Genomic DNA, 25,339 nt, shown 5'->3' with positions numbered 1-25,339 from the left:
GAAACTGTACACAACTGCTGTTCAAACACCAGCCTTTGAAGCTTTCTGTTCTTTTTGCACTGCCCATCTCAGGCCAATTAAAATGTAGCAGTGCAGTGGCAATGATCGTGCTGAGCTTGCCACTGATAAGCACCAGAATCCCCCAGACACACAAAGAAAGGGCATCGCTGACACCGATCTCAAAAAACTAGAAAGACATGTCTCAAGACGTATTTGCATGAGATTAACATCTGAAATGTGGACATATGCAGTATTTATCAGCAATAGATATTGTTTCTGAAACCCAGAGGCTGTCTGCACTTAACAAGACCAGGTCAAAACCTAGTATATGACTGGACTTCTTCGGCCGACCAATGGTGTAACTTCATAACTCGGCCGACCAATGGTGTAACTTCATCACTCAGTCACAGACATTCGCGGTTGTAGGGCTGGCCCCGCTGTTGTGGTCCAGCCAATAATACATCATTTTAAATTAATTATTTTTTTATAATGTATCCGATTAATAATAAAAACAAAAAATCAATTACATTAGAACATTTTATGTAATGATGGAAGCTGATTTAATTTCATCCTGTTACACAGTAATGTTGTACTGTCATGTACACCCACAATACAATATCAGTGTCACAAATTTCTGCAATGCCTTAAAATACTGGTTGATATACAAAGCTTATCACTCTAACCTTCACATTTCATTTTCATAATGTATTTACAATGATTGCAAACAATGTCACATGTATGTTATATGTATTTTGCCTGTATTTAGCCAAATCTGCAATGATTTCAGTATTTGGCAAAAACCTAAAATAAGGATTTTGTGCATCCCCACCTCACAGTGAATGTGTTTGTAGTGATTTTTCCCACAGTGTGGACCACAGCAGAGGAAAGTTACTGTGCACCAGTAATGCTTTCTGAAGGTGTTTTTTTGTTTTCTTCAACAGACTGCGTCCAGCATGTTGCCTGTTTCACCTTCCTCTTTATTGTTATTTTGTGTTTGTTTCCTTAGCCTTTTGATTCAGTGTAACCAAGGTGATAATGAAATGACATAAAATCTGCTTGTGAGACTGAGTCAAATTCAATTTTTGCATTGTTTCTCAAAATTTGTGTTTGTTTTGTTTTAATATTGTTTTGAACGTATAGTACTATAGATTGTTATGCGCAGTTGGAGATTGAGTAAAAAGTACAAACTTTATGCAGTGAACTATTTGATGCCTCAGGGCAGCAGTGGTGAACTTTTACACCAGCCTTCTTTTCAGCCTCTATTTCAAGTAAGTAAACGTCCTCTCTTACGGAGCACATTTGTCTGATGATGAAATTAACGTGGTCACTCGGTAGGTCAGGCATTGAAATGTACAATTGTTTATGCGGTATGACAGTTTTTCTCTGATTGTTTGACACTTTTCCAGGTTTCCTACAGAAATATCCAAAATGACCACAGACTCTTAGCCCTTAACAACATTAAGTTCTGTACCATCTGATGTCATTGGAACACAGAGGATTCAGATACAATTTTCACACAATAGAGCCCCAAACTTGGGTTATTTTGCATTTCTTTTTCCTGCTGATTTAGTCATCACAAATGCTCAGGCTCCACTATCAATAATTCTCCCCATTGGACAGTTAGCTAAATGTTCTGCCATTCTGCCAATAACAACATCTGATCAAATTAGTCTGATTAGAGTAGCCAACTGCAGGATACTCGGATACGCAGGCAAAATGGACATATTGGGAAGTGCGTGTGTGATGCAATTTCAGGCAGTGGAACATGCTTTTTAAAACTTATTGGTCACCATCTTTGTTTTGTGTGAAAGTTAACTTGCTTGCTAACTTATAATTGCCAAAAAATGAAAACTTGATTTTACAGCTGTATAATCTTTGTGCTCATTTATTTGACACTTTGATGTGACACAAAGTTTTAATGACCACATTCATATAACACAGGGCCAAGTTACATTAAATAATTTAGGAAACATTAGCCTCATTTTGATATCGACACTTTTAACGGCAGGCTGAGATTTAGTAAGTTTTAATTAATGACAATCATAGACAGTGCTTAGTATGCATGAGTAACTTGCCATTTTTGTATGCTGGAAAAAAAAAACTTTTTGTTGAGATTATGTTAAATAGCCTGTCTTTCACTATTCTAAGGTTCAAAAAGTCATGCTGTGGTAAATGGCAGCCCAGTGGACAAGTTTTTAATGTGTTGTACTTTGCTTTACAGCCAGACTTGCTGAACTTCAAGAAAGGCTGGATGGTGAAATTGGATGAACAGGGGCAGGTAGGTGCTTGTGCAAAATGGTGAAAATATGTTTAGTGTGCAGAATGCATCTCACACAAAGATTTGCAAACAGATCTTCTCATTCTCCCCACTATGGCAGAATGAATAGCCTCATAACCTCAGCTGTTGTCATATCTTCCAGTAAGAATAACAAGGCTGTCAAAAACCAGTAAGCAGATTAAACATTAGGCTACTTACTAACTTATCACCAATGCAGTAACATTACTGACTGCCATTTATTTATATACAGCTTCCAAATTTAACAGTGGCACAGTTTAGAATAAGTGAAGTTAACCTTTCATTCGCCATCATTGTTGCTCCTTCTCCAGGAGGAGACATTTCGCTACCATCAAAGCAGAGATGTGTGTAGAAACGGCCATTGGTTCTGTATGTAAAAGCACATGGGGTCTCTCAGCAACCTTTGGAGTTGGGAGTCGGGCTTTGATGCCAAGGGTTCAATTGGTATTGATTGAAAGCATGGCTGTGCCCTTTCACAGTTTTTTTTATTTTTTATATAAAGTTCAAATGCCTCTTGTTGCTTCAAGAACCACAGTAGCTCACTCCCACTAGTTTAATTGGCTAGGTAAGCGTGGCTTGTGTCTACCAATGCAAAAATTAACAGCTTAATCTGTGACATTTTCTCATTTTTGACTTGGATTACTGTAACTTTTTTGTGTGTGTACCAAGGCATACAGTGGAGAAAGTTCAAGTGTTAGCTGTGATGTCCTTCAGAATTTGGACAGCAGAACAAATAAATGAAATTAGCAGCAAGTTGCTTTCGATTTATAAATAGATTGTGTAGACCTTCCGAATATTTTCTTTGCTCTTTTTAGTAGCAGAGACACTTAAGTATTTTGATCATTGGAAATTGAGCCTGCGAGTGCTGTGGGAAAAAGCCTGTGAATGGTGCCCCATGGGAGGTCATGTTTATGTGTATTAGTATGTCTCAGGCCTCACATTGGCCAGTAGAGGCCCAAGCCCTTCTAGTAGACACGCCCCCTTTAATCCTGTATTGTTTACTTTAATATAATGCTGTCACAGTTGTTTTTTTCCTAATGAAACCTGAGATCAACTCTCCCATATGGGATTATTGAAAAAACAATGTCTCAATAATAAATTAGGCCATGTTACTGAAACAGAATATCTGCATTCTCATACCAGCCTGCTAACGATGACCCGTTTGTAACTTTTCATTATCAATTTATTCTCAAGTGGAAGAAATACTGGTTTGTACTGACGGACCACAGTCTGCGATACTACAAGGATTCCATTGCAGAGGAGGTGATTTTTCATTTTCTATAGTTTGTTTTGGCACTACCAAGTTCTGTCAAATAGCAGTTTGTGGAAAAGTGTTTTTACCTTCATTAAATTATTTTTTTGCCCCTATTTCCAGGCCTCAGATTTAGATGGGGAGATAGACCTGACTACCTGTTACAATGTCACTGAATACCAGGTCCAGAGGAACTATGGCTTCCAGATACATGTAAGATAGATTTTAAAATATACAAGTAAACCTGAATTAGGATATACCTGTTATCTATGTATGTCTGACTCTGCAATGATTGATTGGTATAAGAAACCACTTCTAAAAATATAAAACATGGCTTTTATATAGATGTTATTATGTAAATTATTATGTTTTTAGTTATTATGCTTTTCCCCAAGAAATATTTAAATGGTTTACATAGTTTAGTTTACTATTAACTGTGCCATTCCATATGTCTGTTGGTTACCTGTAGGATTGGGTGTCGTCGGGTGCCTAATGATACATTACATATCCCAATACAGTGAACATGGGGATGTGAATTTTCTTATACTGATAGAAAATGAAACTGAATCAAATATCATTGAGGAAAACATTGAATACAACAGTTGTTCATCAGGAACAGAAAGGGGAACTTGAGTAATCCATATCATGCCAGCCAAGTTCAACAGAAAATATAAAAGGGCCTTTGAAGTCCAATAAACAAATACAGCAGTTATGATTGCTTAGTTGTCACTTACAAAAGCTTCATTTTTGGATCATTGGTATTTCAAATGCATACCTTTCATGGGAACTAATTTTAAGGACTATTAACCGAATTATGCAACATTCACTGTACAGTATTGTAAGGTAAATTACAACATATTTTATTAATAATTTGAGCACAACCCTTGTATATAGATTTTGACCTTGGTAATGATGAAGTGGCCACTACATACAAACACAAAGTGCTGTATTTTTTGTCAGATAGAGTGTGTTGCTGGACAAATCCACCGCTGTAGAGAGTGCAGTGATTGCAGTCATATAATGGACAGATTTCATAGTAGCCTGTATTTCATGCCGGTACATTTTAGTCTCTCCTGCAACTAATGTAAAATGTACACTACATCTTACTCTATGCTTGACTATGGCAAAGCCCAGAAAATGGATCAAAGCACCTCCATAAGTACGCTGGACAGAGAAATAATGTGACTGCTGAGTGATGATTCAGAGAACTTGACGGACTGATCTCTCTATCTACATTGGTGATTATGGTCTGTAGGACTTTAGTTGCTGATGAGAGGTTCCACAGGTGACCTGTATCATTTGCCATGTTTGTTTGTGGATGGTGTGGTGCAGTTCCTCCCCTGTTTCTTGCCCTCAGACCCAGGAGGCAGTGTACACACTGTCCGCCATGACTGCTGGTATAAGGCGGAACTGGATACAGGCAGTGATGAAGAATGTGCGGCCTTCCACTGCACCAGATGTGGCCAGGTCGGTGAACCACTTTCCATGTTAATGCACACTGTTCTGTGCCTAAATTGTCTTGCAATGAGTACCATGAATAGGTGATTAACCCATAAATGACCCTATCCTAAGTTCAACAGTAGCAAAAAACCCTGAAATGTTATTTGTTCGGCATGAAATTTTGATGGCTTTTTCTGGAGTAACCCTACCATTTGAAACAGATAAGAATTGTCCTTTTTTTTAAAGCAGTACACCATCCAGGTACAAAGATTGTTTTAGGAGTCTTTTTTTAACTCTGCAGTTATGAAATCAGAAGTCATAATCAGTGTTAAGTGCCACACAACCTTTACAGCAAAAAAATCAATTGTGTGTGTTTCGTAGTAAAATGAGTGGTGTAAACTGAAAAATTAGTCTCTCTAGACTGTGAAGTCAGGTCAGATAGCAGTTATTCACAGAATTATTTATGAGTGACAGGTTGATTCTACATAAAGAATATTGATATAGGGTTTAAAATTCAATTGAGAACCTCTCTACTCCACAGTTTGGCAGACGATCACGGGCCTTGCGGGGCCCTGGAAACTTTGCTGAAGCCCGACGTGACGCAGGACTCGCCCTCCTCTGAAGCCTCATCCGTGGAGAGGGAGCCGGGTCCCAAAAAGAGCCGCGCCAGAGAACGGAGGCGCGAGGGCCGCTCCAAGACCTTTGATTGGGCTGAGTTCCGCCCCATAGCCCAGGCACTCGCCCAGCAGCGGGCGCAAGAAGCCGACACCCTCCAAGCTGAGCTTGGGGACCTGGAGCGCAGCAAGAGGCGTGAGGAGCGTCGGAAGAGGTATGAATCTGTGACACTCGAAACCGCTGTAGACGGTGGCAAGATGGACGTCGAGAGTAGTGGTGTCGGTGAGCCTCAGCCCCCCTCGCCTGGGCGACAGCAGAGGGTGCAGGACGAGATCGAGCAGCACTGGCAGCAGGTGGAGAAGACACCCATTCGGGATGAACGGCGGGTCCCCTTGTCCTCGGCTCTGCAGACCAGAGAGACGGCTGAGCTGGAGAAGCTGCTAGAAAGTTACAAGAAGGGGGTGAGTCTGAATCTCAGCTTGGGCAGCTAGAGAAAATGCTGCGCAAGCAACTGGCTGAAAACTTGATGCTGAACTGACAGGGCTCATGTGCCCGATGCATTTCGCTGCAGGTAGAAGAGCTGAAACTGCAGCTTGAGAGTTGTCATCATCAGCTGGCGGATTCCAACCACCAAAAGCAGGAGCTGGAGGACCAGCTGAGAACAGCGCTGGAGCGTGAGCAGCAGATCCGGTCTGGCTACATCTCACCGGTAAGTGGGATCTACTCCAATGTCATCTACTGTGTCACTCAAAGGCAAGCTTGTGTAGTGTTTGTATTGGGGTGGGGTGGCATTCTTTCCATTAAACAGTCTTTGCATGTTTAATTTTTTAAAAGAGAAACAAAACTGACATCTTATTGAAGCTACAAACCAACAACAATTTGGCTTGCATGTTTGACAGTTGCATGTCAAAGAAAAGATATGGATCTTTTAATAGCTCTTGGCTTCTATTTGTTCATCTCCTCTTGCCATGTTCTGAAGGTATGACAAACAAGTCATGCTAGCACTTATAAAATGTACATGCTACATGAAATAATTATTAACATGATTATTAGTAGATGCAGTTGTCAGATTGGTTGTTGTTATGCTGAAAGGGTATGGTTATTATCTCCATACAAATTTACAGTGTGATTTGCTGAAATGTCAAAGAGTTCGTTATTGCTTACATGAATAAAACTTTTTCTGCTTCATTTATTTATCTTGTATTAGCAACTATATTTATAGTTGGTTAAATTAATTTTTTTCAACATATTGCAATGGTGGCTTTCAGCGAGAAAGTTGTGGAGCTGTCACATGCTGGCGTTGAAAAGAATATTTTTTTCTCTATTTCATCTATAGATTCAGTGAACTTTGCAAACAGTCTATGAGTTGCAGCTAAGTGGCATTTCTCATCAAGTTGGAAGTAGAGATGCAGCTCACTGCATCTTTTTCCACAGTATCCCCTTGTCCACACTCTGTGAAGGTCCTTTTTAAAAAGAAATTTAAATAAGAGCGTGTAGGTCTCTTCACCTTAGGGTTTTTCTCATTTTTCCAGATGAAATTTTAATGTGGTTTGTTTTCTGTAGTTGTTCTGCAACCGTGTGCAAAGAAAAGGGCACATTTGTATTCTCTGGTTTGAGTTGGCATTGATTACTTTGAGTTTGAGTTATTCTTTTTTGTTTAAATGAAATGTATTAAACCTCACAAAGTATAGGTTTTGTTTTTTAATTTTTTTCCCCCAACAACTTAGTTGTTTTTATCAGCCTGTTGTGTGGTTTGAACGTATTCGACCAGTACCATGCATACTCACTAGTCTAGTTTTGTTTCAACATTCATCTTTCAATAATTGTTTTTGTATTTTGTACTTACTGCATTGTTAAACTGTGTGCTGGTTAATCTTTATTTAAAAAATAGAAAAAGGAAGAAACGGTCAATACATTTTATACCATTACTGCTGAGTACTGAAAATAGAGAACAGTAACTACGTGAACTGTTTGATAAGACTTGGAAAGTTCAGGACAAGTAAAGCAGAGTTTTTAATGCTGCTGTACGTGCCTAACTACGGTATGCTTCCCATTTCAAAGTAAACCACTGAGTACTAATTTTGCATTACTTACACCATGAAATAACTCTTAACCATTAATGTGCATGTTCTGTTGTGATCTACTAACGTTGGCCATTAAATCTTTTTTTCCCAGCGCTTTCTATATTTGCAGCATTTTCTGGAAACTTTTTTTCTTTAATTATTACAGCATTTCAAACTTTTTGTTGTGATTTGATTAATGTTAACATATTCCAAAAAGAAATTGGGGGGAGAAATAATAGAAAATTAAGATACAATTTAATGAGCTTATTTCGCCTCTGCTGAATGTTAACCAACTGTCTGGTCCCCTTTTCCAAGCTGGAGTCCCCTTTGGGTCTTGAGGCTGAACTTGAGTCCCAGAAGAAGAGACAAGAGCTGGTTAGTTCTCAAGCTCAGAACCTAAAAAAGAAGTACCAGGAAACCAAAGAGCTCCTGCAACAACAAGAATTGAAAAAGCGCAGCATGCAGGCACAGCTTGGCCTTTCTCTGTCACCCCTGTCCACCAAGGAACCCTATCTAACCAAAGTCCAAAGCACAGACATCTCTGAAACCCAGCCACCTGAGCCAGTTCACACAAAAACATTTAGCATTTTGCTGCAGGATAGGGAGTCCAAGCTTCAGGAGCTAGAGAAATTGATTTCTGGATGTCCATTAACTGTGAGAGGGTTTCTGAAGTTGCTGGGTTCCCACAGTGAGTTCTCCCAAGAGGATCGTATTCACACTGTGGAAGGGTACGAGCAGGGCAACTTTGGGGACAGGACCTGTTGTCAGAAGGTGTTTGATAATCTGAAATATCATCAAGATTTAGAGATCGAGGCCCTCAGGAAGAGCCTGTCCAAGGCTGGCGAGAGCATTCGTGACTACGAAGTGCGATTGCTGAGCATGGAGAGCATGCTTGGAAGGGCACAGCGGCAAAAAATGGAAAGCCTGAAGGGCCACTATGGGCCACCATATCAAATTGAGGATTATGCTGAAACAAATGAGGTTAAGAGGCTTTCACAGCAGGTGGAGCTGCTCACCAATGAGAATAAAGTGTTGAATCAACGCTCCCAGGAGATCTTAAATCAACTGACTGAGGCCGATAGGGAGATAGAGAGGTTGAAGGCTGAGCTCTTCAACCAGCAGGGTGGACAGCAGCACCTTCTGGTGGTGGAGGAACTGAATCAAGTCAAAGCTAAGCTGGCAGAAAGGGAGGCTGATTCTTTTGACAGAGAGTTTTATGAGAGAGAGTTAAACAAGAAGTCTCAAAAGCTGGAGGAAGCTCTCATCAGAATCGAGGTTCTGGGCAACAATGTGAAGGATACAGAGAGGAAGTTGCACTTAAAGGAAGCCACTCTGAAGGGTTTAGGCTTCCAGATGACAGAAGATAATGACAGTCTTTTGCTTCTGGAAGAGAAAGAAGAGCTGTATCATCGACTGGAAGCCACCGAGGCCAGGCTGTGTGAAAAGGAGAGGCAGCTGTGCTCTGCTGAGAAGTCCTACACAGAGCTTCAGGCCCAGAATGCAGAGCTCATAGCGAACAACCAGAGGCTGGAAAACATCTTTTGTCAGAAGCTTGCTGAGGCACAGAGTCAAATTAACATGATGCAAGAGAACAATGAGGGATTTAGGAAGTCAGACCTAGGGGAAGGAGAAGTGTATGGATGTAAGGAGCAGGCACATGGCTCTGAAAGATCAGTTTCAGATGAGAAAGTTATTCAGCAAGTGGTAGAAGACATGAAAATGAAGTCGGAGGCTCTCCGCAAAGTATGTGAGGTGGTAGCGAAGGTAGATATTAATGTGGAGCCAATGTTTAAGGAGTGGAAAAGTGCTGTGCATGGCAGTGTACCTAGCCTCCTGCATTCTGAAGGAGAGAATGTGGAAGTGAATCAAGAGGTGAGGAGCAAGTTGCTCCTTGAAGGAGAGTTTTGGGGAAGGCTGTTGAGTGCAGTCAAGATTAGTTCAACCCAGCTGAATGAAAGTGAGACTGTAGGTAGCTTTGTACAGAATGTGGTACAGCGCATGATAACTGAGAAGAGGTTGTTACTTTTAGCAAATACTCTTTTTCCTCAAGCAGAGATGGGGATACTTGTGGGTAAAAAAGGAATAGGCAACAAAGTGGAAGGAATAGCACAAGTAAGCAGGGCAAGTGATGAAATAAGCACCCAAGTTAAAAAAGAGAAAGGAGTTTTATATTTAAGCGATTGGCTTGATAATGATATACATGCTCTCATCTGGAAAGATCTCCTCGAGACTCTACAAGAGAAAATCTTCTTGCTGAATCAAGCTGCCTCCATTATGAATGCCTCCACAGACACAGAGCTCCATTCTTTGGTACTAAAACTTTGTGAATCTCAGAACCAGAAGAAAGATTGGGTTACATATGTTCAGGAGGCATCCATGGAAGCTCATTCGTCCTATCTGATGAGCAGGCTAGATGTTAGACACAAAAAAGAGGTTGAAGAATTGCAGCTGAGATTAGAGTCTTTGGATACTTGCTGCATAAATTGTGCCAAATTGAAGAGGCAGAATGAAGAGCTCCAAAACAAACTGGAGACTAAGGAGAGGGTGGGAGCAGTCCCCCAATCCCCAGTGAAAGGGGAACATAAGCCAGTGATGCACATCCAGATTGAAGGAGAGCCCATTGACTCGCTGGATAAGGCCATCCAGCTGCAGGATATGGTGGCAAAGCATAAGAAAGAGCTGCGCGAGGTGAAGGATGAGTATGAGCTGGAAGCAAACAAGCTGAGGGAAGAGGTGGCCAAGGCAGGGGAGACCCTCAGACTGAGGTCAGAAGAGAACATCAAGGAGATCGACTCCCTGACCATCTGCATGGAGAACATGAAGAGAAAGCACGAGGTAGAGAGAAGCATCCTGGAGGAGACTTTTGAAAAGAAGATGGAGGACCTCAGGAACACATTGGCACCCAAGGGAGCTGAGACCCCCCCAGAGAGTGAGCCGTGTCCCACTTCCTCACTGAAAGAACGCATAAAGGAGCTGGAGTCGCAGGTCTCTGTCATGACAGAGGAGATGAAGCAGCGTGAATGTGAAGATGATGCGGCGTCTCTCCGGCTGAAATACGAGAAAGACCTTGAAAGCCTGAAGGTGGAAGTGTTCCTTGTCTCTGCTTTTTTTGGTGTTGCCTTGTAACTTCCTTTGTGGTAAACCCGCACCTTAAGCCCATTTTGGCCCTATTCCCTTATCCAGCTCTGCTTCTGTAACCGACATCCTGAAATGTTGCATGCGTTTAACCCAGTACATGTGAATGGTCCTTTATGTGATTTAGAGTGTACTGAGGAACCCATTCAACTGGTTTTCTTAAAGAACACAGTTGTTGTCCCTTATAAAGCACTTAGGGATGGTCATTGGTAAAGATCAGTCCAGTGAATGGGGTTATCAGGACCTGCCAAGCATTTTTAGAACTTTATCTTGCTGTACCTTTATGTGTACATGATGCTTGCAGGTAAATAATTTCATTATACATTTCATTTAAAGTATTTTTCAGTTATGTCCTGAAAAAGGACTTAACTGATCTTTAATTAAAATATTAAATGAACAATAGGTGTTATTCCAAAAACAACTGTAAGTGCTCTGTTAGAGAAATATGTATTCTGTTTGATACAAAAGTAAACAATCTTTTTATTTTAATGAACTTATTTATTTTAGTCAATTACATCAAACTGCCAATATTACATTCTATCCCTCATCTACTAGTTTCTGCTAGTTGTGAAATGGGTTCCACAGACATAACCCAGTATGCTTTGTATCTATGTTCAGAGTACACTAACCCTTCCCTAACTAAGATGTATCCTGAAATTCTCAAAAACATGCATTTGAACCCTTATTTAGCATCAAAGTGACATAACCTTTTTTTCTGTGTGATACCCTTGTCCTTGAAATTCCATTAAGCGCTGGTTTTTTAGTAGAACAATTATCAACAGGTATTGAGCCATTAGTCAATTTTTCTAGGAATTACAGATGTAATTTGGGTTCACCTGTTCATGTTTTTGATTTTGTTTCACTGCTGTTATGCTTAACACACATGCAGCTTTCCCCGTACTATCTTTTGAAATGATTTTCTCTGCCATTGACTTACAAATACATTCTAATAATCGGTTTCAAACTTTGGCCATTAACCATAAATCCTAACATTATGTAGGACATGTCTGCATATGAAATTGTTGCACATTGTACTTAAAATGAGGTTTAAGTAATGCAAAACAACCTCTAGTGTGAAATACTTAGCTGTGAAAGGGTATATACAATGCCGCTAATCCATTAACTAAGTATTTTCATTCATAATGCATAGCTGTTAAGCATGTTAGACAGTATATAAGGGGTTATTGTGAGTTGCATCTATTTGTTGGTCAGATTTTCCACTGTGTCATGCCAAAAAAAAATTCAGATACATAAACAGGCTGTGGCATATGAGAGGCTGATTTTGTTATACGTTCTGAGGTATTATATTGTCAAATATATATTGTCAAGGATGTGTATAGTCCTTACTGCTGAATTCATAACTTGAAAATGAAATTATAGCTTTGTAAGGTGGCCTGTCATTCAGTCTTCTTGAGACTTTTTTTCTCACTGTTCTTCCATTTCTTTCAGTTTTTACTTTTACATCTTTCCTCCTATCCTTACTGTTCTCATGTTTAGTTTAATGATTAGCTTTAGAAGTGGCCTTCATTAACATTATTTTTCAATGTTAAAATGTATTTTAGCAAGCGATTTAAAATAGTTTTACCTTCTGACATTAATGGAAAGAAATGAGTGAAGCAAACAGAATGCATTAAAAAGTTTCTTAGCCATGCTTTGTAGAAGCATTGAGTGGAAAGAAGGATGAGTGCAAGTCGGTAATAAGATATAGTGATGGTTGGTAGTTAGTTCAGCCACAAGAGAGGAAGAGAGGAGAATAATCAACATATGGATGGGAAATGGAAGGATTGGACATGCATGTGGGCTTAGTTGGTGGTGTGTTGGTATGTCCCGGGTATTTTTATGCTGGCACATGTAGATGTGGTTTTCTGTTAGTAGTAATATTCAGTCCTCTGATTTAAGGATGACATCAGTCTAAATTCAATATCAGCTTCTTCAGAACTAGCAAAGAACTGAAAGAGATTGGCGCACAAAATACAGGTGCTCATGTTGCCATATAGCAGGATAATCCATAAAAGAAGAGGAGAGTGTACCTTTGAAAATTTCCAAATGTACTTATGATTTGTGATGGTTCATTTTTCCAGGTGTCAGTGACAGGATTGAAACGTCCTGTGTATATGGACGCTTTTGTATGAGCAAAGACATCACGGACGTTCCTTAGTTCTGCCTAATGTTGAAATGCACTTGATGAAATGCAGGGCCAAGCTAATGAGACTGTTATGCATCTGGCACCAACTTTAAGAAAGGACAGGAATACATTTTCAAATCTAAACTTCCCTTTAGCCCTGCCATGCAGTTTGTATAGAAGTGATTTTTTTGTTCACCACAGTGTAATTTGTCATTCTTAGAGTTTGATCATCCTGTTGCCACTTTTTTCCTGCTGAATGTTTCAGGAGACATGAATAATTTAAACCCAAGATGTTGCCTTTTCAGGCCTGACCTTTTTTTGGCTATTGCTCTAAATGTACCATTTGTTGTCAGTCTTCCAGAAAATGGAAGTACAGCTCATGTTGGTGATGTTACAGTGAAAGCAGTGTGTGCCGTTGTATAAACATTTTGGCTAGGATCCATACCAATATATTGTCTGCTGTTTCTCATTCATTTAAACTAATTTTGCTTTCAAGTAAAAAAAAAGTCATTTTGAAAACTGGGTGCAATGATAAAAGCATCAAATTATGCTTGCAGGCAAAGTGCAAGCATACTTTAATAGAAATAAGCATGCTTAGAATGTTAATTGCTTTTGGTTTGGCATTTAGATTTAGAAATTGTAGTGCAAGAGTTTTGTGTGAAACATTTTGCCACTGATTGTTGCCATTTGTAGTTTACTATCATACAGGCAATGTGCTTTGTATTAGTGCATTTTAAGGTGCATAATGAAGAGAAAGGGACTGGCAGAGAGTATCTGACCAGTAGTTAATCCAGTTGTATACTGTCCTATTTATTATGATCATGCAGTGCAGTAGAGCTTTGCATGGTGTGTGAAAAATTTTGATAGCTCATGGATGCAGTGTCCTGGCAGTTCATTTCAGAAATCAATCAAAATAGTATTGCATTTCCTTGCCTGAAAGAAAGAACTGAACAATAGAATGATTTTCTCTTGCTGGCCCTCTAATTGTGCCATTAGCTGTTAAAGAAATGAGCTTTGATAGACAGATGTAAACAAGCGCAGGTGCTTGCAGTTATGTGCAGTAAGGCTCCAGGCGCACCGAGCAAAGCCATGAAAACATGTCGCTTGTGTGCTTGTCTGGTCAGATTCATAGAGCGTTCAACAGCGCTGTTGACAGAACTGAGATTAGCACTGCTGAATGGAGTACGGAAGTCGATTTGGCTTGACACAGTCGGAAGGCCATTCAAAACCCTTCTTGTGGAAACTTGCACCGTAATTACAATAGCAGTGCAAATGTCGCTTCCCAAAACCTTGTTGATTTTAGCTGTCAAGATGAGCTGCTCTTATGTTTTGCTGTGAATGGCCACAGTGTAGTATATATGATTCAAAGCAGTCTAGGGTCTGCAGTCTCTGCCATTCAAACTGAAGGTAGAGTATTGTGGGGAGGGTGAGGTTGACAGTCAGCCACTTCTGAAAGTTGTACAAGTTTTTTTTTTTTTTGCCACCATTTAGAAATCAAGCCACGCATTCCTTTGTGAACACCCTAGCTGACCCCCACATTCCAGTATAGACTGTGGAATTGTTTTTTCTTCTTAAACTCATATTTGGCTGAAATACAATGACAGCAGAGGGTAGCTCTTCACACATACAAATGCAAGGGTGTAAGGCTACACAAGAATGTATAAACCAAAGTAAATGTCAATAACTTGATGGAACTGTGTTCTTCGCCAGAGGAATTACATCAGCCTGTCAGAGCAGAGCCATCCTTCACTAGCACACCTTCCATGGCTTATGTGTGCTTTTGTTTTCTTTTTGTACACATTCGTATTCCATGCCCTTTTGGCCTGTGAACAAGCACTCCTTGCACAAGACTGCGATAGCTGTGATGTGTTGCTATTAGTGGAGGTGAACTAGTTGTGTGGCTGTAGGGAGGCAGGGGAATTAATGTCCTGAAATGGCCTTCCCGCCCCCAGGCCACGTGCGAGAGGGGCTTTGCGGCCATGGAGGAGTCCCACCAGAAGGTGATCGACGAGCTGCAGCGAAAGCACCAGCGCGAGATGGAGAACCTGCAAGAGGAGAAGGACAGGTTGCTGGCTGAGGAGACAGCAGCCACCATCGCCGGTGAGGGACATAGCTACCTCCTCAGTTTTTTTTTCTCCCCGCCTTTTGTTTTTTTATGATCCCACCACTCCCATCTTTTGAGGTGACTTGTGACTTGTATGTTGTTTTTCTAAGAACATTGCACCTGAACTTTGCCCTACAGCTGTAGTGCTCGACTGGGGACTCTAGCGGACTTTTGTGTGTCATGCTTTGCTTACTGCTCAGGACACAGTGTTCCCAGTGTACCCATAGTGATGGTTTCCTTAGCCTTTCATCATTAAGCACGATTTGTTCTTCATAGCCATCCTAATTAAACTTATAAAATGCCTGTAATCGCATTTTATACTGGTTCATTATAATATTTGTGTCTGTTAGTTGCTCTTATCTACATATAAGAGGACATTTAACAGTATTCAATGGCTTTGCACATTGATGAAAATTGTCACTGTGTCACTCATTCCTTTGTGTATCCTGTTCAGTTTTGTAAATCTTACTGCATGAGCCCTTTTCTCTCAGTCTGTACTCTGATCTCTGGCTGTTGTGAAAGGGTGTGGGGGGGGTGAGTCTTTAAACTGGTTATTACTGCTAAGCTCAGAGTGATAAACATCATGTTGAGATTACAGACACAAGTGATTGTAATGCTAGGTGTTTGACAGGGTCACGGATGTGAAGAAGAATGTCCCTTTGGTTTGTAGCGCTTGTGTTTACTGTAGAGGAATGTACCTTTGGAAAGAAGAGTGATGGATAGAGAGCAGGCAGGCCTGTAGGTGGTCCTGCCATGACCAGATGTCAGTTAAAAGCCCTTGTTTTTCTTGCTTTAGCGATCGAAGCAGTGAAAAACGCACACCGCACAGAGCTTGAGAGGGAGCTGGACAAGGCACGGAAAGCCAACAACAACACGGAGAATGCCGATATCGAGGAGATCCGCAGGCTGCACGAGTGAGTCGCTCCCTTGTCCTTCCCAAAGCATTCACTTCCAGTGGCCTCCACCTTTCTAGAAAGAATGCCATTTACCAAGCAGAACGGCTTTATCCCGACAGAGAGGAGCCTTTTCATTCTGTGACATCTGGATTTCTGCTAAGCACAACACACCAAGGAGATTAGTAAAACAAATGGAATTTATTTTCAGAGGAAGGGGAGTTAAAGCTTGTATCAGTTTGAAACATAGACTGTTAAAAAAATGGACAAAGTGACCGTCATGTCACCCATTTCCATGGGCTTGTGAAATGCGGGTCGAAGCTGGGGAAATGCAGTTTTCGTGCCACGCGTTGTGCAAATTGGAGCCAGAGAGTCCGCAGTAGGGAAGGGGTGGGACACTTGTGTGGTCATTTGGGTTGGGGCAAATGTGGTTGACAGTCCAGGGCCATTACTTAGCCCATGAGATAACGCCCTCTCAAGTGATGCACGGTGATTAGGCAATGATGCAAACTGTACCTGAATGGTCCAAAAAATGTTAAATTGTAGTCTGAATGACACAATCACTGAACTCAAAGAAAAAACACCTATTGCTACGACTTGTTCTTGAAATTATTGACTTCATATTATGATTGCATTGGTACCATTGATTTAAAATAAATTGGGTGGCTGAAAGCCCTATACTGGAGCCAACCACGCTGGTGCTAGGATGCAACATCTCTCACCAAGACCAGGAAGTGTACTTAAAAACTAAGCTCAGTCACCTTAGTTTGAACATTGTGAGAAATGCTCTCAGCATTTGAGCAAGCAAGCTATATCCTGATGTGTTGCCTCTTTTCTTCACATGGGGCGTCCCACTGGAGATGCTTTATGCTCAAAGTGTACGTGCAGGTGTTAATGTACAGCAGCTTTTTCCATGCTATTTTAGCAAATTAGCAGCAGCTAAGAGAAGCCCAGATCTGCTGAGGAATTCAGTTCAGACTGAATGGAGGGCTTTATGAATGGATAAAGCTGTTGTGTGTGACTGGGCTTGGCTTCCAGCTATACTCTTTGCAAAGTACAGTAGTGGTGACCCTACCTCGCCTGGAAGTACAAAGCTGTTTGGGTTAGCTGCCCATAAGCTCCTTCAAGTGCTACCTTGGCTCTGGTTCTGTCTAGCCACTCAGGCTGAACTTTTTTCCTTGGGCTAAAAGGGAGATATATTGTGATTCAGTTAGCTGTAATATAAGAGAAGTGACTTGACACCCCCCACCCCCCCATTTGTTTCTTTGTGTGGCAGCGAGGAGCTGTGCTCCTTTCACCGCGAGATTGAGGTGCTGTCGGAACAGTACTCTCAGAAGTGCCTGGAGAATGCACACCTTGCCCAGGCTCTGGAGGCTGAGAGGCAGGCATTGAGGCAGTGCCAGCGGGAGAACCAAGAGCTCAATGCGCACAACCAGGTGAGTAGGTTTGACCATATATGGACTAGGCCTGGCCATAAAGAGCATTGTACTGAGGCAGGCCCCTGTGTATTGATCCTGAGAGCCTTAACCCCTAGGGCAACTACATATTAAAGAGACCTCTGCCAACCATGAAACTGGTCATTTGTGGGGTGTAGTTAGACAGGGGCTGAACTTATTTATGCCAAATAAAACTGATATTGTATGGTGTAAAATGGAGTCCTTCTTTAAGTACACTCCTGTTCAGCAGGTGGCAGTAATGTCCCACATGAGACTTTTGTGTGGTCAGTACTAAAGAAGCTGATATGCTCTTTTCACAGGAGCTGAACAACCGTCTTGCTGCAGAGATCACCAAACTGAGGTCAATGACCAGTGACGATGCGGGGGACTCCTGCACCATGATCCAGGGAAAGGAGCTCTATGAGCTGGAGGTTAGACCCCACAGTAATTCCAAACTCCCACTTCCCAAGTCCCTCCCAGGTTACCGAGTTCCAAATGGTGGTGACATGTACCATAGTAGGTAACACTCAATAGATTTGTGTTTCTTAAAGTGGATTGCCACTGGAAAATTAAGAATATTTTAGATTAGGAAAATGTAAGTCTTAATGGAAATTGAATTAATGGAATTAAAGTGAATGAAATTGCCTGTTTTTGTGTTATTCACATTTATGAAGCTGAAGCCTTTTTTTGCAAACACAATGAAGCAATGCACACCTTCGGATTGCTGTCTTTCTGGCTTCAAGGTCTCCCTTTCAAAGGTCACACTTACTATTCTCTGTGGTTAGGGGTGTAGTGTTAACGGTCATTCATTTAAATTTATGTGTTGGAAAAAAAAGGCCTGAGCTACCCCTTACACTGTCCCTCTTCCCTCAGGTGATGCTGCGGGTTAAGGAGTCAGAAGTGCAGTACCTGAAGCAGGAGATTAACTCTCTGAAAGACGAGCTCCAGGCTGCCCAAAGAGTGCGTACTAAGAATGAGGAGAACAGTATTACTGTGCCTGCAGTGCACTTTATCACACAGATGCAATGTTACCATTTCAGTTCAACCATATTATCACATAAGTGAACCCAGGTTAAATTAGCAGTTCTGAATACAGGTGGATAGCAGTATCTCATTATGACTTGTTTCTGTTCCTTCTAGGATAAAAAGTATGCGACTGATAAGTACAAGGACATATACACAGAGCTGAGCATTGTAAGGGCCAAAGCGGAACGTGATCTGGGCCGACTTCGGGAGCAGCTGCAGCTTGCCCATGAGGCAATGGGAGAGCCCTCGATGGAGGACGTGGAGCGCAGTGGCTATGGTAGGGACCTGTACCGCTCCCCCCTTTCACCCCACTAAGGACAAGTGGGCAGAGATGTACCTTAGAAACATCATCAAAGTAGCACTCCTCTTCGCTTTACAGTTTGCAAGGCTGTGTCTTCAGAACATTTTCTGATGGCTCTCATCTCTTCTTAGATATTATGAAGTCCAAAAGCAACCCGGACATCCTCAAGATGGCTGCTGCGGCCGCCAAACGTTCAGAGCGCACAATGAGGTCAAAGGTGAGCATCCAAACACTGTAAATCCTCATGGGACCATGAACCACAAAAAAGGGAGACAGCTTAAAGGCATGGTAATGTCAGTTTAAAGAACTTGTAGCACAAGTGAGTGCTGTGGTGAGCCACTGCTTCTGTAAAGTGAAATTTGATTGACAGGGTATTATAATGATAATGCCCTGGCCTTGGTCTGCCAACTGCACATGTGGGCAGAAGTGTCTACCTTTCTTGAAAGGTCACACTGCCACCTTCAGGCCAACAATGACATTCCTCCTTTCATACCACACGTCTGGTTTTCTCCCATGAAGAATAATTTGTATGTGCTTAGAAAAAAAGTTATTTGCACTAGCAGGTGTGTGTGTGTAGTATAGATACAGTACGTATTAAGCAACCTGTGGTTTAAAAAATAAAATAAACTCTAGAGAAGAATTATGTTAATTTTTGTGTATTTATTGAATAACAAACCAAAGTACATTTTTTGTTTTCAGTTTATATAAACAATAACACAAAAAGATAAATTTTACTTAAAAAATAATCATAGACATGACAAAATAGCATTCTTTAACCGTTAATTTAACAATTACACAAATTATTATTGGAAGTCTATCCAGTAATTTTGCAATGTGAGAGGAGGGGTGGAAGGGAGGTGGACGGATAGATTTAATTGACTGAAATCTTATCTATTAATTTTTTTTTTTAAACCACAGGTAGCCTAATACCATTGGCTTGTAGTGTAAGTTAAATTGGCTCTAAAGTTACAAGAAATATGGAAATGAAGGAGTTAGGCTTAGATGTGCAGAGCCAAGTAAACATTTTGTGGCAAGGAGTTTTATTCCCAGCGAGAAATTGCAAAGACGTGTAAGATTTCCAGTGTTCAGTACACACTCAGAAGGGTCCTAATGGGCAGTAATGTTAACAGAGAAGACCAGGAAGAAGAAGGATGACATCAGAGACAGAATACCAATATCGTGTGGTGTCCAGCAAAAGAAACCATTGTAAAAGTGCACAACTCCAGGAAGAACTCAGTCCACTATGATCTGCTGGTCTAAATGGATGTGTATCTGGGAAAAAGCCCTTACTTTTTCTTGCTGTTCACAAGAAGAAAAGGAAAGATTGGGAAAAGGATTTTTTGCAGATACACATCCTTTTTATACAAGCAGATTGTAGTTGCTGTTTCTCGCTCTTGCTCTCTCTATATATAAATATTGTAGATCCAGAATTACTAGCACCCCTTGATGAAAATGAGGCTGTATAAAATAAACAACACCAAGAATTAGCTATATTTTATGCTCAAAAATACGACAACGATACTTTTATTCTAATACAGTTAAGAATCAATTTTTTTGTAATATTTTTATACAATTATTATAACTGCAATGCAAATCAACCTAAGTTAATTTCATTCTTGTAACTGTATTTTGACCTTCCATAACTTTCAGGTTCACTAGGGCATAAAAATGAGGTAAAGTGCATGTAAAATCCATTTTTTCATCCTTCACCGTGGAGAAAGCCGAAGAACTGTCAAATAAAAAAAACAGATAATTTATGTTCTAAAAATATATTAACTGTTAAACATACCACTAAGCACTGTTGGGTCAATAATTCGAACAGTTGCAAACTTGCCAGGAAGAGGATATGAGGGCACAAGTGTTGTCCCTGCACACGATGAGGCCCAGGGGAAAGAGGCAAAGAGAAACCAAAGATAACCGTTCAAGAACTGCAGAGTTTCGTTGTATCTTGGGGTTACCAAGTCTCAAAATCAACCATAAAATGGCACCTTCCTACCAAAAGGTTTTTTTTTGTTTTTTTTGAATGGGCGCATGAACAAAACACAACCATAAAATTCAAATCTCATCATTACAACTGTGACTGGAACGAGGTGCTATGGTCTGTGTACATGTACACTGATGGCATATTCAGCATCAAAAGAGAGATGCATACATGGAAAATCTCTTCATATCTACCACCAAATATGGTGGTGGATCATTCATGCTTTGGGGCTTTTTTGCTGCCAGTGGTCTAAGGACTCTTGTTAAGATCTGCGGCATAAAGAATTCCACCAAGTAAAATTATATTTTAGCCAAAAACCTGGTTGCCTGTGAAAGACTTAGCCATAAGTGGTCTTTCAAACAGCAATGAACATACCTCAAAACATACCCTGAACATGACCTCGAACATACCTCAAAATCAACAACAGAAATTGTTTATTGAATAAAATTGTGTGACAAGGGCCATCTCGGCATTTAAACCCTATTTGAAGTGTGTGGTCCGAATTAAAGAGACAGTCCATAAGTGCAAAACTAAGGACATCAAGGATCTTGAAAGATTATTAATGATGGAATTGTTCTATATTCCTTCAGGTGTGATCTCCAGCCTTGTCAAACATCATAGGAAATGGCTCAGTACCATTTTCCTGCACCAAGTACTAATTACAGGGGTGCCAATAATTGTGTAGCCTTTTTTTATGAAAATTTCTCATTTAAAAAAAATTGGTTTATTCCGTTGAATAAATACAATGTTTGACCAAAGTACAGTGTTTTCCACATTTTGGACAAATATCTCAGTAATGGTGTTACTTGTTTTCTACTGACTTTTTGTGCGTCTTTATCAAGAGTACCAATAATTATGGACCTGACCTCAGCCTCAGTTCTGTGCTAGTCTGAGTTCATATGCACTCTATCTGTTGCTAATGTACAGAAACACACCCAAGATGAAGTACAGATGGTCTTCCCCTAAATATTGAAAGGTTCAGTGAGACATGATCTCCCCTGTGAACATACCTATTGCCACAGAGAGCACACCATATTTATGACTGTAATTGATAGTGTGCATACAGTGAACTAATCCTGCACGTTCTCATAGATGCTGAAAAGATGGGAATTGAACATACAGTAATAGGTCTATTACCTCATTCCATCTGACAGAGACACAGGGAAAGGCATGTGCTTGCAGTAGTATGGAGAGGTATGTTGTTCCTTTTTCCTGTCTAACACACCCTGGTGCATTTCCTCCCTCTGTCCTCAGTTTGCGAATCGTGACATGCCCTGGGACAGCTAAGGCTGCCTGAAGACCTATTGACTTCTCTTTTAGGTAAATTCTCTGGGAAAAGACCAGTGCCTATTGCAGAAACCTGAGAATCCATTTTCTGACTGCTTTTTTGGCTTTTGTGTTTAGGAAATAATGTATTCACTTCAGTGTTTTATTTCTGAGCACTTCCAAGTTCCGCTCCATTCTCCTGTAGTAACTGCATATATCATACAGTACAGGTTTTGTTTTGGGCTGTCATATTAGTATCTACATACCACATGGGTCCATATTTTGTAGTGTCTCATCAAAGTCAGTCCATTATTTTCTGTCAGAATGCCATTCATGTGGATTCCGGGCTCTATTTTCCAGAATCAGTGTTGCACAGCACATGGGCACAGCCAATGGCACGACACGTCATGCACTGGGCGTGCCTATTGAATGTTGATATTTTCGTGACCAGAGCTGAAGAGCACAGAGCTCAAAATCTATGACGATATTTTTGCCAGTGCGACAGCTCGAAACACCCCATGCGCTGGCAGGAAAATAGAGCGCTAAGAGTTGGAGCATTTACTGCAAGTAGGCATGTTATTTCAGCAGCTGGGTTTTTTCAGTCACAGAAGGCTGTCACTGAATGTGGTCTGTGGGTCACACGGGGGTGGGGGGGAAAGCACTTTTAACCATTTCGGCTACAGGTATATAATCAGAGTGCCTCTTTCCCTGTTTCATTATGTGTTCACCAGAAAGGGCCACCATGCTTTCTTAGGACCTAGTTTCATTCAGTCTACAATGATGCATTCCATCATGACTCAGAAACTTCTCCAGTGGAATATCAAAGCTGAGATGAGCACGGTTGTGTGGAAGAGAAAAGGCCATGGTGTTTCTTAATTTGCACAAGGTGTTTGTGTGGTTTTTATGGTTTTCTTCACACCTCACTGTTTCATTAAAGAACACTCATTCACTAAATCACACTGCATGCAATGTTACATGTGTTTTCCTTGTTTAAGTAATTTCTAGGTAAAGGTGAAAGGTAAGGAGCAACAAATTGGCATGCAACCCAAATGACCGAGGTTCAGCTACTGTATTTCCCTGAATGTTGCAGTGCAATTTTGCATGCTGTGACTCGGGCTAAACCTACACTGTGAGTGCAAGTAATAAAAGAAAAATTCAGTGAGCATCATACATCGGGTATATGAGGGAGTACAGACGTGCAGGTCTGAACATCACTGGCTTTGCCTGTGCTTGTCTGTTGTTTGACGAGTGATGTTTTCTTGTATATGTATTATCTGCATTATGATTGTGACAATTAAGCAATCGACAAAATGGTTGCAAAGCTGCAAGATCCCTGCATTCTACAGAAAGATGTCTAGACTTGAAATGGCAAGGTGTCATATCTTCTTACAGTTTCTTTAAATGACATAAGTGAGATTCAGAAGTAGTGGAGTTTGAGACCATTTTGTTTTGATTCGCCGCATTTGTATAAGGGGCATGGCAGGAAATTTTGAATGCTATTGCATGAATCATCCTATGCATATTCATGTCAAATGGCAAGTTTTTTAAAAAGTATTTTATTTATTAATGAAAGGCTTCAAGCTTTATTAAATCCAAATAATTGTATCATTTCCCCTTTATATATAATCACTAAAATTTAATCTGCAAAGTTTAATAGATGTGTTTAAAGTATTTTTATATTTTTACTATGGATTCATTCATTTTGCTTTAGTATAATTGCATGTTGAAAAAGACACTTAGCTGTTTTTACTGAGGATGTTTAGATGGAGACATGGTCATAAACACAGGAATGTTTTAATGGTGCAGGATATTTTGTATAACCCCAGCACGGAAGGTGTGTCCTTTAATGCATGTACTGTAACAGTTTCTACATAAATTCCTCAGCCTTGTCTCTGTAAAATTGTTTCATCGGGCTATAATTTACCAAAATATAATATTTTTTGAGATTCCTGCTAGATACAAACCACACCAGGAGGTAGTAGAACAGAGTGGTGTACTGTAGATAACAGAACCTCTAATCTGCGATGTCATTGTGTCTCCAAGCATGTTACTGTTTTTGAAACTGCAAGATGGACATTTCGACCATGTCAGAATCTCTTCATAATTGCTGATTATCTGTTTTGTGTCTTTCACTTTAGAGTCTTAAGGAGGGCCTGACTGCTGAGCAAAGACTCCATTTGTTCGACAACAAGGAAACTAAGGAGTTTTAACACGGAAATGTCAACCAGTCTTGCTGCATGTTTAGAGACACACTATATTTTAGCCCAGTAAGTAATCACCTAGAAAAGACACTGGTCACATAAGTCTTATATTAAACATGGTATGGAGTTTTTTAAATTTTTGTCTAGAATCTGCATTTCATGCACTTCAGTTACTGTGACTTTTTTCATTGACACGTCTTACTGTAAATATTCTATATTGTTTTTAATGAAGCATCTATAATGTGTATTCTAAACATTACTGTGTAAGCTACTGTTTTAAACATGCTCTTAGTAAGTGTGAATAGCCAAAGGAATAAATCCATCTGCAATGGCAAAACATGACAACATTGATCACTGAATATTACTTAATAGCCAGCAGTAACGGTGTTCTTGCCTTCAGCCCACTGTGTATAACGGTATGTTTGGACGGTATGCACATTTTAATGCTTCCCTCCATTGCCCTCATTGCAGTTGTTTGCAAGCTTTACAAATTATATTTCAAAATTAAACATGTGGCTGCATCATTGTACAAGTTTAACTTGACTAGGTTGACCCTTGCTTGTTTGCCCAAGTAGTGTTGGCTTGTGCATACATGGTGCCTAGAAATTTAGTGGAAGCTGTAAGAGGAAAAATCTAAAATATGAGGACTCATGAAGGCAATGGCTGAATTCACATGGATTGAAATTGTTGGTATAATATATAAATTTATATATTTTTCTTTCTGTAATCATAATGATTTGCTCAGCTGTGTGGGAGTACATTTTTTAAGTTGGATGTTTGTAGTGTCCTTCATTGGCAGTCCCTTTGTATTTATTTGAATGTTTTGGATTTTTGTCTCACGTTTTCAGTACTCTGTACTCTGTCATTGTAAATATACAGCAAATGTACACCAACTGACTACAGGTTTATTAGCAATAAATATTTTTGCACCCTGATTGTTTTCATTACTTTTTTTTTTTTTTTACTCAAATATACGTGTCGTTGCAGGGTACGTATGAAGACTCATAACTGACCTCCGACCTGTCTACTGTAAAGTTGATTTCACAATCAGTTACAGGGAATATTAATGTTCAAAGTTATATTTACATGCAATTAAAAGATCGAGTCATATTCGAAAACGTCAAACGATATCAAAGCGGATTCCCAGAATCGGTTTCTAATTTAAATTATTGTAATGTAGAGTGATCTAATCTCACTGCCTGCTT

At 40.2% G+C, this 25,339-nt stretch overlaps 1 protein-coding gene across 8 annotated transcripts in view; it reads left to right on the top strand.

The window, feature by feature from the left end:
- mprip (myosin phosphatase Rho interacting protein) overlaps nucleotides 1-25,069 on the top strand; it is a 56,567-nt gene extending 31,498 nt beyond the window's left edge. For 2 of the 8 annotated variants that reach the window (XM_035403256.1, XM_035403254.1), the window contains exons 10-25: nucleotides 2,222-2,278; nucleotides 3,491-3,559; nucleotides 3,672-3,761; nucleotides 4,906-5,015; nucleotides 5,530-6,064; nucleotides 6,175-6,312; nucleotides 7,982-10,747; nucleotides 14,879-15,026; nucleotides 15,827-15,944; nucleotides 17,200-17,359; nucleotides 17,680-17,790; nucleotides 18,233-18,319; nucleotides 18,500-18,662; nucleotides 18,818-18,903; nucleotides 21,822-21,861; nucleotides 22,431-24,065. In XM_035403256.1, the coding sequence (XP_035259147.1) occupies nucleotides 2,222-2,278; nucleotides 3,491-3,559; nucleotides 3,672-3,761; nucleotides 4,906-5,015; nucleotides 5,530-6,064; nucleotides 6,175-6,312; nucleotides 7,982-10,747; nucleotides 14,879-15,026; nucleotides 15,827-15,944; nucleotides 17,200-17,359; nucleotides 17,680-17,790; nucleotides 18,233-18,319; nucleotides 18,500-18,662; nucleotides 18,818-18,903; nucleotides 21,822-21,861; nucleotides 22,431-22,471 (4,719 nt within the window). In that variant the 3' untranslated portion in view covers nucleotides 22,472-24,065. The other 6 variants (XM_035403259.1, XM_035403258.1, XM_035403261.1 and 3 more) reach the window with 6 other exon arrangements.
- The last annotated feature ends 270 nt before the right edge of the window (nucleotides 25,070-25,339 follow it).

The sequence above is a fragment of the Anguilla anguilla genome, chromosome 2, assembly GCF_013347855.1.
Source record: "Anguilla anguilla isolate fAngAng1 chromosome 2, fAngAng1.pri, whole genome shotgun sequence".
Lineage (NCBI taxonomy): Eukaryota > Metazoa > Chordata > Actinopteri > Anguilliformes > Anguillidae > Anguilla > Anguilla anguilla.
Note: the sequence above shows the minus strand (reverse complement) of the source record. Positions and strands in the feature narration are given on the sequence as shown.